Source organism: Pantherophis guttatus, chromosome 9, assembly GCF_059756535.1.
Source record: "Pantherophis guttatus breed Tessera chromosome 9, ASM5975653v1, whole genome shotgun sequence".
NCBI classification, from domain to species: Eukaryota; Metazoa; Chordata; class Lepidosauria; order Squamata; family Colubridae; genus Pantherophis; species Pantherophis guttatus.
In genome coordinates, this window is record NC_142071.1 from 19,356,777 (window position 1) to 19,372,259 (window position 15,483).

The 15,483-nt window shown below is 40.5% G+C and overlaps 1 protein-coding gene across 3 annotated transcripts in view; it reads right to left on the reverse strand.

Annotated features, from left to right (window-relative positions):
* KIRREL3 (kirre like nephrin family adhesion molecule 3) overlaps window positions 1-15,483 on the reverse strand; it is an 847,361-nt gene that overhangs the window by 26,828 nt on the left and 805,050 nt on the right. For all 3 annotated transcript variants that reach the window (XM_034421931.3, XM_034421932.3, XM_087876028.1), the window contains one exon: window positions 10,229-10,338. In XM_034421931.3, the coding sequence (XP_034277822.1) occupies window positions 10,229-10,338 (110 nt within the window). The remainder of the gene's footprint in view (window positions 1-10,228; window positions 10,339-15,483) is intronic.

The window sequence follows — 15,483 nt, forward strand, 5'->3', positions numbered from 1 at the left end:
TGATAGAACAATTTCTGCCATGTTTTCTTTTTCATTATTATTCTCCTTCCAAAGGTTCGGAACAGCTAATGCACCGTCCCAATTTAATTCTCACATCCACTCTGCAGTGCCATGTGCATTAGACTGAGAAATACCAAGCGGCATTCTAAAGCCTTCCCAAGAAATTTCATTCCTGAGCAGGGAATTGAGCTAGAGAAGGTTTCAATAACTAACCCATTGCACTCTGCACTTTCTGATTCCCACAAGTATGGAAACTCTGGCCCTGTTCATCTGAATGGGAGGATCCTAAAAGGCCATGAAAGCAGAAGCTCATTATGCAAATCCCAGATTTGTGTAGTTCTAGACATGTTCTGCTGAACACACAAATACTAAATGATGCAGCAGCATTTTTCAACTTGCAAAGGCATTCTAGGTATTGATGGAAAAAGTTATATAAGGTCCTTAAAAACTAAATGCAAGGAAGTTTAGAAGAAAACAGACTTCATATGGGAGTATCAAAAGTTGGGTCTGTCTGTCTCTATTTCTCCCTCCCCCTCTCTCTCCCTCTCCCTCCCTCCCCCTCTCCTTCTCCCTCCCTCCCCCTCTCCCTCCCCCTCCCTCCTCCTCTCTCCCTCTCCCTCTCTTCCCCCTCTCTCCCTCTCTCTCTCTCCCTCCCTCTTTCCCCCCTCTCTCTTCTGTATGCCTTTATGTTAGCATTACAAAGCTGGTATGTTGGAACTGTATTATAGGGAAACATCCTGTCATAATGTAAAGAAGATAATACTTCTTGTGGAGAGGCTTTTTGACCTTATTTTGTATTTGAAGTTCAGGAAGAAAGAGCCACACTATCTGTCAAAATGAATGAGGTTTTTTGGAACAGGAATTATTTGTATGCTTATCCTAACAACAACATATTCCCCAGGAAACATCTCATTGAGTAGAAGCCAAAAATGACTCAAGTTGAAAAGATGCAATATTCCCAGCTATCTAAAGCTTTTCCACTGTTTAAACGAATAAGCACCACAATTATTAAAATTGCAGTCCTATGTAGTCTCATCTACAGTAGAAGTAAGCTCCTTGAATGCAGTAGGGCTTACTGCTGGGATAAATAATACTGGATTGCATCGCAAAGCTCCATTTAAAAAAAAAAAAGGAAATAGTGAAAAATCAAATGCTTTGAAAGGTAGTGAGACACTGCTTACGTAAACAAACTCTGAGATCAAGGAAGTTAAAAGATGTTTGTTATGATAATAGATGAGTGTTAGAAATTTCATTATGGTATTCTTTATCAGAAGAATGGGATTTCATGATAGGAACTAGTATAGAACAAAGAGGTGGAAAGAAAAATAGTATATTATTTTTACAGTAAGTAGTTGCAGATATCACATTGTCAAGAACAAGACCTGAAAACTACTAAAGGTTTTAGGTGCTCAAGCTTGGAGTTTCATTCAAGTTAAGCTGGGCTCAAGGTATAAAGTGATCAGTAAGTGAGAAGATGCAAGGGGGTAAAAGAAGAGACATAGGATGGTAAAAAAAACATGTAAATGGTGTTAAATGCCAAAATGAACTTAAATTGGTTACATTAGTGAGCAAGAGAGAGAGATTTCAATGATCATCTGATCTGTAAGCCTTCACTAGGTCTGAAATTAACTGAATTTCAGAACCTTGGAGAGCTCCAACTGCACAGACTGCAACTCTACTACACCATTGTCCCCCTCCAACGTGTGAGATTTAAAAGAGAAAAAGACAAATTAATCACTTTCCTAACCTAAAATCTTTTCAACAACCCCATGTATCATTGGGAAAGCACAGTAGAGGAGAAATTGCATAGCTCTGCAGGAAGAATCAATTCCAGGAAGACATCTATGGAAATTCCGGTTCAAGATTCATAGGCTGTGAAAAAAAAATATGAACACCTGGCCTTGGAAGTGGGGAAGGATAATTGAACAGCAAAGGGAGGAGTTTTAGAAAAGATTATTTAGTCTTGAGAAAATCAAAATGCCTTGACTTTGTTCAGTACATGAAGGAATAGGGAAGAACTTTGATAGGTTTTCAAGCTTCTGTTATTCTACCTTAATACAATAAATATCCTTGGAATTTCTGCACATTTATGCACATCTGTAGGCCATTTCTACCTCAAGTGGCAACAACATCAGTTTTCAACATCAAGTTTAGTTTTGCATCAGACTCCTGATTCTACTTCTCAGCTGGTAATTTAACAATTCTTGACTCAGTTGTCTATGGATTCTTCTCCTCCATGTTGGCAATGGTTCTCAACTTTGGTGACTTTAAAAAGTCTGGACTTCAATTCCAAGAATTCTACCCCAAACTGTTCCTGAACAAAAACACTAACCTCCCAGTGGAGTTGGTTGATAGTAAAGGCATAAAGCTGAAGAAGCTCTAAGCAATAGACAAGGATCAAATTTCAAAACAAGTCCAGTTGTAACCCAAGAGTCAAAGTACACGGAGTAATATCCTTAAGAAACACCAGCCTGATCAGGAGGGGTTTATATCAAGATGTTGCTTCCGCACTGTTGCATTAAAACTGAAAACATATACAGTCAGAGATATGCTGGCACTTTGTTCATACTCCAGTTGCTAATTATGGAAAGATTCAGAATAAGCATGATTGCAAGGAGATTTTACTCCTAAGGAATTGCCTTCTCCTAATAGGACCTATTCTTCAAATATGCACAATGACTTTGGGCCTCCACCCACAGAACAGGTTGGTGGAAATTCACCCAGTCTTTATCTGAGAATCTCAATATCAGAGAATGAAGGTTGATTCTACAACTTTTGAGCCTCCCATTTTTTTTTAAGGCAAGTGGGGTGTGAGAACAAAGTACATCCCGGGGTTTAGTTTCATCCTATTGCATGACAGTTTTTGAGTTTCATTTAGTTGCTCATGGATGATACCATCTATTGGGCATTGCTTGAACATCTGTGCTGGGCTTGAAATGATTCCAACAGAAAAAAGGAGAAAGGAGTGAAACATATTAGCTCCAGTATGAAACATTTGGATTAGTGGGACCTGGTTTCCAGCAACCATTCTTTATGTGTTTTAAGGGACTGGAGGCCAAAACATATAAAGAATGATTACTGGAATTGGGTATGTCTAGTTTAATGAAAAGAAGGACTAGGGGAAACATGATAGCAGTATTCCAATATCTCAGGGGTTGCCACAAAGAAGAGGGAGTCAAGTTATTCTCCAAAGCACCTGAGGGCAAGAGAAGAACCAATGGATGAAACTAATCAAGGAGAGAAGCAACCTAAAACTATGGAGGAATTCCCTAACAGTTAGAACGATAAATCAGCAGAACAATTTGCTTCCAGAAGTTGTAAGTGTTCCAACACTGGAAGTTTTAAAGAAGAGATTGGGCAACCATTTGTCTGAAATGGTATAGGGTTTTCCTGCCTGAGCAGGGGGTTGGACTAGAAGACCTCCAAAGTCCCTGTTATTCTAATTCTAATTCTGGCATAAGAGATCTCTCTCTCATCCCCTCTTTCAACACCTGGACCAAGGAATTCTTAGTACTAACAATGAATAAGGTAGGAAAAAGCTTCTACATCCAAGTGTACATTCAGGGCCATGGATATTTCAAAGGAGATTTATTATTTTACTACACAATGCCTCCTGCTGTCAAATAGGCAAAGTTCATTTGTAAGGCTGGGGGGGGGGTGCATGGGGGAGCAGCACAGAAATTCTTCCCTCTATGGGAATATATAGGTCACTACAGGAGTTAGATAAAATCTTATTGGGAATTGAAAAGAAATTAGTTTCAAGGTGCTACCAGTTTTTGGTATCACAATGGATTGGTGAGGAGGTGATTAAGGACACTATTATTGCCTGAGGGAAGAACCTCGGATTTTCTCCAAATCTGGATAAATGGGATGAGATATGGAATAGGAATAAGAAACTTACTTTGTCAACCTCCATGGTCTATCGTTGGCATATTCCCCCAGCAAGAATCGCAAGAATGTTCCCGGGAGTTTCTCCGGCATGCTGGAAGTGTGGGAATGGTTGTGGGACGTACTACCACCAATGGTGGACATGCCCCAAAGCAGGCAAATATTGGTCTAAGGTTTGGAACTGGATAGTGGAAATTACAGGATATAATATAGAGCTGAAACCAGAGGTTTTTTTATTAGGAATGAAACTAAGGAAAAATGGTACTTGATCCTCCACATCACTACTGCAGCTAGGATACTATATGCGCAAGAATGGAAAAATGAATTAATACCCACAGAAAATAAATTGATTTGGAAAATTACAGAATGCGCAGAGGCAGACCGGTTAATGAAATTACTTAGGAACCAAAAAGATTCTGATTAATTACAAATGTTGGAATTTATGGTATAATTGGGTGAAAGAAAAGAGAGGGAAATGAAATGGATTGTATTAGTGGTATAGGCGCAGATTTGTGTACATTAGTTGCAATAACCATGTATGTATATATGTAAAGTATTGTATTTTTAAAAATGAAAATAAACTTTGTCAAAAAAAAAAAAGAAAGAAATTCTTCCTTCCATTCACTGCCTCAGAGATTTGCTCTGGAAAGCCTGTATTCCTTCCACCGCCACCATACACAGCAAGTTGTCAGCTGAACATAGCTATGATTGCTGGCATGATGGGGAAGCTCATTTTTAACATCTTAAGTTGCCAACTTTGACAGGTGGCTGATGTGGAAATGTGGCAGAAATCAAGAAGGAAGAATCAACATGGAGTTAAGAGTGAAGGAGATAGGAGAGCAGTTGGTTTCTGCCACATCTCCAGATTCCTTTGCTGTTTGCACAGCAGGTTGGTTGACTTCCATCATGCTCTCAGGGCTGTTTGCAGTCCTGCCAGGGATTCATTGCAGCTCATATGTTAATGAAGTCAGATCCAAATCTGTCAACTCATTGACAAATTTCTTCCTAATAATTCTTATTAGGATGTTATTTGAATGTGCCCAGGCTAGACCTATTATTGCTAGATGTAGGATCATATGCCTAGTGTTGCATGCAATGAGAAGGAGAGATACAGAGTCTTTTTAATCATGAGAAGTGAAATCTTCATTAGCTTCTCCTGCCTGGAGCAAGGATTGCAGAGAAAGAGAAAGAAAGAGAGAAAGAGAGAGAGGGAGGGAGGGAGGGAGGGAGGGAGGGAGGGAGGGAGGGACAGAAGTAAATGGGAATGAACTTATTTTGTTAAGCATGCTAGAGAAATTATAATCTGAAACCTTTCTGGGGTGTTAGACAAACTATTGTCAGGTCAACTTATTTTCCAAAGCACCAGAAGGCAAGACAGGAAACAATGGATAGAAACTAATCAAGGAGAGAAGCAACCTGGAATTAAGGAGAAACTTCCTGACAGAAAGAACAATAAACCAGTGGGACAGCTTTCCATCAGAAGTTTTGGATGCTTCATCAATGGAGGTTTTTAAGAAGAGACTGGACGGCCACTTGTCTGAAAAAGTATGGGTCTCCTGCTTGAGTACGGGTTGGATTAGAAGACTTCCAAGGTCCCTTTCAGCTCTATTCTGATTCGATTCAAAGATATTGCCCTTGCCCTTTTGCACTGAAACTCTTTATAGCTTGATATACTCATTTTATTCCTAATGAATAGGAAAGTTCCTGGCCAGTGTCAATGGAACTAAAAGGGATTTGAGAAGTTGTTGGATCTCTGTGTAATTTTAGATGCTGCTGCCTTAACATATCTGGAGAACACTGATTTCAGATGTAACAATGTGTGTGTTGATGTAAACCAGGGGTGGGTTCTAAATTTTTTTACTACCGGTTCTGTGGGCGTGGCTTATTTTGTGGGCATGGCTTGATGGTCATGTGACAATTATTTAGGATTTAGCAGAGGTACTGGTCTACCAGGCTTTTAACTGCTTGCAGAGCTGTACCGGTCTACTCATTTGTTTTCTTTTAACACTGATCAGCTGTAGGGCGGACCGTTGAAACCCTGCGGCAAGAGTTTAAACAGTTTTTTTCCCTCTAGCCGTCAGCTGGGACTCAGGAAGCAGCAATAGATTGGGGGTGGGGCCAAATAAAAGGTAAGAATAACGCGGGGGTGGGGCGGATGTGGGGGGAGGGTGGGGGGGGGCAGAACCGGTTCAGTGATGTCATATCGTCACCGCTACCGGCTCAGGAGAACCGGGCTGAACCGGGAGGAACCCACCACTCGTGTAAACTACCCAGAGTCACTTAGGTGAGATGGACAGTGTAGACATTTAATAAAAAATAAACAAACAATCATTAGGATTACTGGATATTGCAGTAGAGGAAGAGGAAGGAAAGGAGGAAGAGGAAGACTCATAGCTTCATGAGCCTTGATAAATGGAAGATTGGAAACCAGTTTATTACCAAATCAGACTGTTGTTTCATTTATCTCTGGTAAAACGTTTACCATTCTGGTAAAAGTGAGGTGAAGGAGCTGAAGATTGGACTGAGAATGTTCTACATGCGGAACATGCGCTCCCTTGTTGAACCATGGGATGGTTATAAATAAAACAAACTATTTAAATTTAAATGTGGATTTCAGCTCGGATTGAAAGGTAGTAAATTGGGAATGTATCGCACAAGAATTAATAAAGGAGTATATAAAACACCACAGTAATAAAATAAGCTGTTTTATGAAAATTTAAGTTGGTTATTTAAACTCGTGCCCAAGTAAGCTTGATATTGGTATACATTTGGATTTTAGCTTTGAGAAGCTTGCACAAAATCCAGCTGTGTGATACTTGTTCTTACCGAGAGTTTCAAAAACAAAACAAAGAATGGTTTAGAATTTGGCGGATCAACTGAGAGACAACGATAATTGATGGAGAGCTCCTTATTCTACTTTCAAAGACATTTCAAGAATCAGGTTTGCATATCTGTATCGTTTCAAATCAATTTTCCCCAAGCCATGAGGATTTCCTCTCAAATTGGGTCTTTCCTTGGCCACCTTTCCAACCAAAATGAATCAATATCAATTTATTTATTAAATATTTATGCCACACATCTCTCCTATAAGAAATAAGAGTCAAAAAGAGAGACAGTTTGGTCTAGTCGTTAAGGCAGCAGACTACAAAGTGGAAGACTGAGTTCAAGTCCCACCTTAGCCATGAAATCTAGCTGGGTGACCTTGAACCAATCACCAGGAGATGGTGAGTTCTACCCCCATCTTATCCATGAAAGCTGGTTGAAAGACTTTGAACCATTCACCAGGAGACTGTGAGTTTTAGTCCCGTCTTATCCATGAAAGCTGGTTGAAAGACTGTGAGCCAATCACCAGGAGACAGTGAGTTCTAGTCCCATCTTAGCCATGAAAGCTGGTTGAAAGACTTTGAGCCAATCACTAGGAGACAGTGAGTTCTAGTCCCATCTTAGCCATGAAAGCTGGTTGAAAGACTGTGAGCCAATCACCAGGGGACGGTGACTTCTAGTCCCATCTTAGTCATTGGGCCAGCCACTCTCTCTCTCAGATCAACTCATCTCATAGGTTTTTGTTGTGGGGAAAATAGGAGGAACAAGTTGTGTTGGATATGTTTGCCTCCTTGAGTTATTTGCAAAAATAATAAAGGCACAATATAAAATATAAAATAAATAAAAGATGGTTGAGAAATTGAATCGATGATAGAAGTGTGTCTACAGGAATGCTTAAAACACGCTTTCTTCTCTGCCTCTCTTTTGCTTTTCTTGTCTCTGTTTTATAACTGGACTTGCTGTGTTTGCCATGGCTCCATATTCTTTCCATATGGTTGTCTTATATTAGTCATTTATAATGTAGTCCCAGCAGGGACAAAGCAAATCTGGCATTGGAATGCCAAACGGCAGCATGAATAGGAAAATTGTTCCTTGTAGCTTCATGTCTTGGCAAGTATTTAACCCAACTTCTTTTTTTTTTAAAAAAAATCCCCCACTAGCTGTGCCCAGTATTGTATAAATACATTTATCCTATAACTGTTCAACAGAAAAACTTCCTGAAATATCTGGAGGAGAGAGGAGAGAGAGACAGAGCATCAGAAACTGAGTGGCAGAGGTCTCTGCTCTTGTTTTCTGTGACATACTTTTATTTATTTATTTTTATTTGTTATATTTATTCTCTGCCCATCTCACCGTGGAGGTACTCTAGGCAGCTTATGACAGAAAGGAAGAAGGGAAAAGATGGTAAACAGAAGGGAAATAAGAGAGCAATAAGACGGACAGTGAAAAAGAATGCAACGAGAATACATCGATAAAAGGTAAAAGTTCCCCTCGCACATATATGCTAGTCGTTCCCAACTCTAGGGGGCGGTGCTCATCTCCGTTTCAAAGCCGAAGAGCCAGCGCTGTCTGAAGCGCTGTCTCCATGGTCATGTGGCCGGCATGACTAAACGCCAAAGGCGTATGGAACACTGTTACCTTCCCACCAAAGGCGGTGCCTATTTTTCTACTTGCATTTTTTACATGCTTTCGAACTGCTTGGTTGGCAGAAGCTGGGACAAGGAACGTGTTACGTGGCACTAGGGATTCCAACCGCTGAACTGCCGATCTTTCGATCGACAAGCTCAGTGTCTTAGCGTAACCCAAAAAGATGGACGGGTGGGAAGCAGAGAACAAGGGTGGGGGAGATTCTGCCATCAGTCCAGCAGCTGCCTCCAGTCTGGAACTCCCTCCCCCCCATTTCAATCCCACCCCAACCGGTCTATTAGGTCTATTAGGCTTTATCATGTTTTATATTATTTATATTATATATTTATTATATTTTTAGTCTTTATGACATCAGCATCTGGTTTCCATAGCAAACATGGGAGATTAACTATCTGACGTACATAGTAGTGTGAGGGCTGAGTAGCAAATTCCTTGAATGAGTCAACTCTGCACGTGACCCAGTCTAGGTCTACCAATCTTTATAATAGCACAGTGTCCTTTGGGCCAAAGGATTGAAATTAGCTATGGAAAAAGGCAAGCTGGGAGCTTCATTTTAAGGAGTGAATGGCATCAGGAAAATGTTGTTTTAATTAAAGCAGAGTGATATTCATACTCTCCAGTTACGCATTAAGTCAGGGGTCCCCAACCCCCGGGCCATGGACCAGTACCGAGCTGTGGGATGCCAGAAACTGGGCTGTGCAAACAAGCAAAGCTCTATCTGTGGCTTGCAGGCAGCACACACGAAACCACACCCCCTTTGGTCCATGGGAAAACCTCTCTCTACGGAACTGGTTCCTGGTTCCCAAAAGGTTGGGAGGGCGGGGGGTCGTTGCATTAAGTATCTTCCCTCTCTGGATGTTCTAAAAATTTCAATTTTTGGAAGCTGACACTCAAATACTTTGTCCACCAAATGGGAAGCAAAGGCTCCCTGGAGAAGACCCCGATGTTGGGAATATTGAAGGCAAAAGGAGAAAGGAACAACAGAGGATGAGATGCTTAGAGACAGTGTCATTGATGCAGTGAATGTGAATTTCGCCAAATTCTGGGAGACGGTGAAGGATGGGAGGAACCTGACATGCTATGGTCCATGGGGTTGCAAAGAGTTGGACATGATTTAGTGACTGAACAACAACAAAAAACACCTTTTTTTGGAGGTTTGGGGAGGGCAGATGGGGATGCTATCAGTGGCATCACATTACCTCAGCATCTCATGTTTTGCACTGCAAAGAGGTAGCGAAATTGTTGAACTGTAACTCAAGGTGAATTGTCCATTTCGATCAGCAGCATCTTTTGTTTAATATTTTATTTTTACTGCTACAGGAGCTACCATTTAGAGATAGCCCCAGGCATTCAACCATCCTGAATCATCTCTGAGAGATAGTTGGAATTGCATGTAATTTCAGGTCACCCCACTCTTGAGCTTGGAGATCTAGTGGGTTTGACAGTAATGAGGCAACCAACCAACTTTCCCTGTTGCAAGACTTGGTGTACTCGTCCATCTTGCAACTGAAGATGCATCTCAGTTGTTCATGCTTAAATAGATGAGGGTGGTAGATGCTCATGCACTGTTTAACATCCTTGGGGTCCACTGATGGTCATGTCAACTTCTCCATCAAGTAGTAGGAAACCTTACTTTTCATCAGAGCCCGCAGGCTATTTGCCGAACAGCAATAGTCAATCCCTCCGGTTTCTCTTGTCTGCATTAATAAAGTTGCACTCTGTGATTTTAACAGCTCCGAGCGATGCGTTAAATTTTGAAAGAGCATACCTCCCTGTCATAGGCCTTCCTACACTAAAAAAACATATGTCTGCACTCATTATAGTCGTGAGCGAGGGACAGCAATGGATTAAGAGAAACCAGAATCCTTACCATTAACTGCTTGATTGCTGGATGTTCTTCATTTTCTCTGCTTGAGGCAGATTCCTTGTGAACAATCTCAACTCGGATATCATTCTTGGCTGAAACTACTCCTTTCAGATCTAAGCAAAAGAATAATAATAAAAAAATGACCATTACGAAAAATAACAGGAATGCTCACTGCTCCAGAGGTCTGACAAACAATAAGGTTTTTTTCCCCCCAGAAATGCTTTATACAGAGGCACCTGGATACTCAACTGCTTTGAAACTCATCAAATTTGGTACTCAATGCATTTTGATGTGAAAATTTTGTCCTGGTACTCATCGTTTGTTTAGTACTCAACACACAAGCTAGAATTTGTCAGTGTTGGCTGCCTTGTGAGCCACTACTACATTAATCCTTATGGGGAAAAAATTGTTTGATATTAGTGGTTTCTGGTACTCATCACACCTCCTGAAACCAATTAAGGATGAGTACCAAGGTGCCACTGTATATTCTTATCTTCCTGGAGCCTCAGAAAATGTGTGAAGGAATCTTCTAGGATACCCATTTGATGTATACGATAAACAGGATTGTTGCCATTTATTATTATTCGACTTTCATTGGATAGTATTGAGAGGGTTTGAAACTTACAGTAGTGGCCAAAATTGTGGAAAAGTTTTGGGAAAAGTGTATTTTTGAAGTTTGATGGCTAATAATACCACTTTTTTTTGGAGTTTCAAGATAATCATATTCTGCTGCTGGAATGGCCTGGGAATAGCCCAGACCTTCTTAACCCAATTGAAAAATCTATGGAGCCAACTAAAGAAACTTGTTAGTCAGAAGTGACCCAGCAATAAAACCCAGTTAATAGAAGCAATCATTCAATCTTGGCTTCACATTATAACAGCTGCAGAACTAAAAGACTTGGTTCACTCCATGGGAAGACATTGTAAGGCCGTAATTCATGATAAAAGTTACCTAACTAAGTATTAACTGATGTGATAATTTTTGTATATCTCATTTTTTCTATGGTGATAATTTTTGTATATCTCGTTTTTTCTGTGTGTTTCAATTTTCTTCTTTATACTGTAACTGCTATTCTAATAGCAAGCCTTCATAAAAGTTATTGCATTACGTTCTTGATTAAATTATCTTTCCATTGGTATATAAATTTATGGTACTACTTCCAAAAAAAGTGATGTTATTAGCTAGTTTTAGAAAATACACTTTTCCCAAAAGGTTTCCACAATTTTGGCCACTACTGTAAGTCTTCTGAAATTTAGAATTTAACTCTGCTAGGATTGTGAGCCAGATGTCCAAACAGATGGAAGGTCACCACTGACACCAGAAGAGCCTTTCCATGCTATATATGTTCTAACATAATCCTTGTTTCCTAGTCAGCAGAGTTAAAATACTGGAAATCCATGAATTGAACATTCTCTTTGGTAAATGAACTATCACATCATCTAAGTAATGAACCTCATGAACACACAAGTAGGTATTTTGGATCTTTTCCATGAGATCAGCCTTAGAAGAGGAAGAGAAGGGGCTGTTTTTATAGAGAGCAGAGTCCAGGGAAGGGCAGTGAGATTCAGAAACTTATTTCTTCTTCACCTCCCTGCCCCAGTATCCCAAGAGTCATCTAGTAATCTTTGAAGTGGCTTATTTTGAAAAATTAAACCCAAGATAACAAGCAGCAGGCTCGAGAGGGAAGGAAACACTTTCCTCTATGCATGCCTAAGATTAAAAGACTGAGAGGAAGGTAAATCTAAATAGCCACAAGCTTTGAAGAAACATTGAAGAAGAGGCCTGCTTTTTATAATTGGCCCTCAAATAAACATATTAAAAGACAGGTTATTTATTGGATTTATGCCCTGTGTTTCCAATAAATAATCCTGAAATTAGTTATAAAAAATAATAAATAAATAAATAACACCCAAACAAAAATCCCTTGATAAACCTCCCCAGTAAAGCCAAATTTGACACCCAGCAAAGATCTACCTAACATTAAAATGCATTTATTTGACCTCATGGAGCAGGTAAAAATCAAATCATATTTTGAGCCAAGCACAACTTTTTTCCCTACAATCGTTAATCCCATGAAGTTTTGGAGGAACTCAAGACAGTTATAGAATGATATAAAACCCATACGGAATGCTTCTAACGTAAGCAAGATAAATCAAATATTGTCAGGTGTGAACAACCAGATTCATACATAAAGAATTAAATTAGCTGATTTATTGCTCATGTCTATACGCAGAAATCTTCTCAAAGTGACGGTTTGTACCTGGATAAGCCAGATAAATTTCATTGACATTCAAGAGGGGCCAGATTTCACCTTCTTGTGCCTATATAAGGACTTCAAATTAGTTCCCTGCTTGACTCCTCCCCCAGGCTCTGTCGGTCTCTCTCTAACATTGGGTTTTCTATCCAGAAGATGTCAGAAAACAGATATTATGAGGTTAAATCAAGCACTCAAGGTGCATCAGAACAAGGGGACCCTTCACCTTGAATCAGATAGTCCAATAAAAGACATTTGCAGCATTGTAAGTTTTTATGTTCTGATTTCAGGGGTGAAATTCAGCTGGTTCTATCCGGATCAGGTGAACCGGTAGCGGCGGCTGTGGGAGGCTCCACCCACCCACATGGACATCATGACGTCGCTTTTTTGCGATGATTTTAAGCCTCTGTGCATGCGCAGAAGGCTTTGCGCATGCACAGATGATGATGATGCACACAAAGACATTTGCGAACCGGTAGGGAAGGTAAATGAATTTCACCCCTGTCTGATTTCCATAGTGTCCACTCAGATATTGGTTGAACCACTACTTGGAGAAACTACTTGGGATAGGATCTTTGCATGGATGTTACTCTTGAGGATTTCCCCCCCTTTATTTATGCTCTTGCACCTTTCAGTTCTCTGTCTTTAACATCTCTGGCTTGTACACGGTAAGTGGGAACTCAGTTTTAAAATTGAACTCAGCTGTTGTGACCACTGGCCTTGCTTCCACCACTTTGCTGATGGTTTCTTGAGGTTTTGCTTCCTTCTTTTCAAAAGGTCCATTGCAGTAGTGCAGTAGTAGACAAAATGCAAACTTTGGATCGAGATGGCATTTCCCTTTTATGAATCTTGGTGACCTAAGGCTTTACCTGTTGATAGCAATAGCACTTAGACTTGTATACCACTTCACAATGCTTTACAGACCTCTCTAAGCCGTTTACAGAGTCAGCTTCTTGCCCCCCACAATCCAGCTCGTTTTATAGACCTTGGAAGGATGGAAGGCTGAGTCAATCTTGAGCCTGGTGAGATTCGAACTGATGAACTGCTGGCTGTCGGCAGTCAGCAGAAGTAGCTTGCAGTACTGCACTCTAACCACTGCGCCACCTTGGCGCAGATAGAATCATTTGGAGTTAATACAGGTACTCCTCAATTTGCAACCACAATTGAACACAACATTTCTCTTGCTAAGTAAGCTTTGCGCCATTTTATGACCTTCCTTGCTACTGCAGTTTTTAATGGGCATCTGGCTTCCCCATTAACTTTGCTCGTCAGAAGGTTGCAAAAGATTATCACATGATCCCAGGACACTGGAACCGTCATAAACATGACTCAGTTGCCCAAGGGTCTGAATTTTGATCATGTGACCATGGGGGATGCTGCAATGGTCATAAGTGTGAAAAACTGTCATAAGTCACTTTTTTCAGTGCCGTTGTAACTTTGAACCATCACTAAACGAACTGTTGTAACTCGAGGCCTACCTGTACCTTTACCGAACAGGACCATGAAGCAGAAAAGGAAGCAAAATATTGCAATTGCATTTTTTTTTAAAAAAATGAGTCTATCAGGTTAAAAATCCCAGGGGCCCTGAGTATTTCAACCAAGCAGTTATTAAAAAAATAATATTTTAGTTACTACAGTAGTGGCCAAAATTGTGGAAACCCTTTGGGAAAAGTGTATTTTTGAGGTTTGATGGCTAATAACACCACTTTTTTTTTTAGTTTCAAGATAATCCTATTCCACTGGTGGAATGGCCTGAGAATAGCCCAGACCTTACTTAACCCAATTGAAAGTCTATGGAGCCGACTAAAGAAACTTGTTAGTCAGAAGTGACCCAGCAATAAAACCCAGCTAATAGAAGCAATCCTTCAATCTTGGTTTCACATTATAACAGCTGCGGAACTAAAAGACTTGGTTCACTCCAATTATGGTTCAGGCCATAATTCATGCTAAAGGTTACCCAACTAAGTATTAACTGACGTGATAATTTCTGTACATCTCATTTTTTCCACGGTGATCATTTTTGTATATCTCATTTTTTTCTACGTGTTTCACTTTTCTTCTTTATACTGTAACTGCTATTCTAATAGCAAATCCTTCATAAAAGTTATTACATTACATTCTTGATTAAATTATCTTTCCATTGATATATAATTTTATGGTACTACTCAAAAAAAAAAAGTGGTGTTATTAGCTATTTTTAGAAAATACACTTTTCCCAAAAGGTTTCCACAATTTGGCCATTACTGTAATTCAGGAACAGCAAGGTGAGAGAGAAATCCAACCTATGTCTCAAATCCAAATCCTTGGGGAAATTCTTTTACACGTCTGCTGAACTAAAAGTGAAGGGAGAGAGCTGTACAGGAGAATTTTCAATGAGATTGGGAGGGAAAGTCTTTTACTCTTACCAGGATCTCTTCTCCTTTGGGCAATGTAGGAGGAGAGCTGTATTAATCAGAAATCTGAGGGAATCTGGAACCACCTAACCAACCTTCCTAATAACAGATTTTATGAAAAAAGTTTGAAAACTAGAGCTCACTTCATCAGATTCTGGTAGGGTTCTTTGAGATGGGTCTATGACTATGTGTGCCAGAGGTGGCACATAGCACCCTCTCTGTGGGCATGCGAGCCATTGCCCCAGTTCAGCTCTGCCATGCATGCATGCACACCTCTCACTGGTCAGCTGGTCTTTGGGTCCCTGCCGTGCATGCGTGAGGGGTGAGCTACATGTACGGAGCCAATGTGCGCATGCGTGGGGTGGGCACGTGTGTGGGCACATGCGGGGGCCACATGTGTATGTTTTGTGGGGCATGCGGGGTGTGTGTGTGCATGCGTGGAGGCAGGGTGCATGCAGGGGTGGACACACATGCACTGAGGTGGGGTGCATGTGGGGGGCACGCACATTGCATTTTGGGGATTTGGGCATGTGCACACGCTTTGAGCACTCGGTCTGGAAAAGGTTAGCCATCACTGGTCTATGACAATTTGCTGGAGGCAACTCACCAT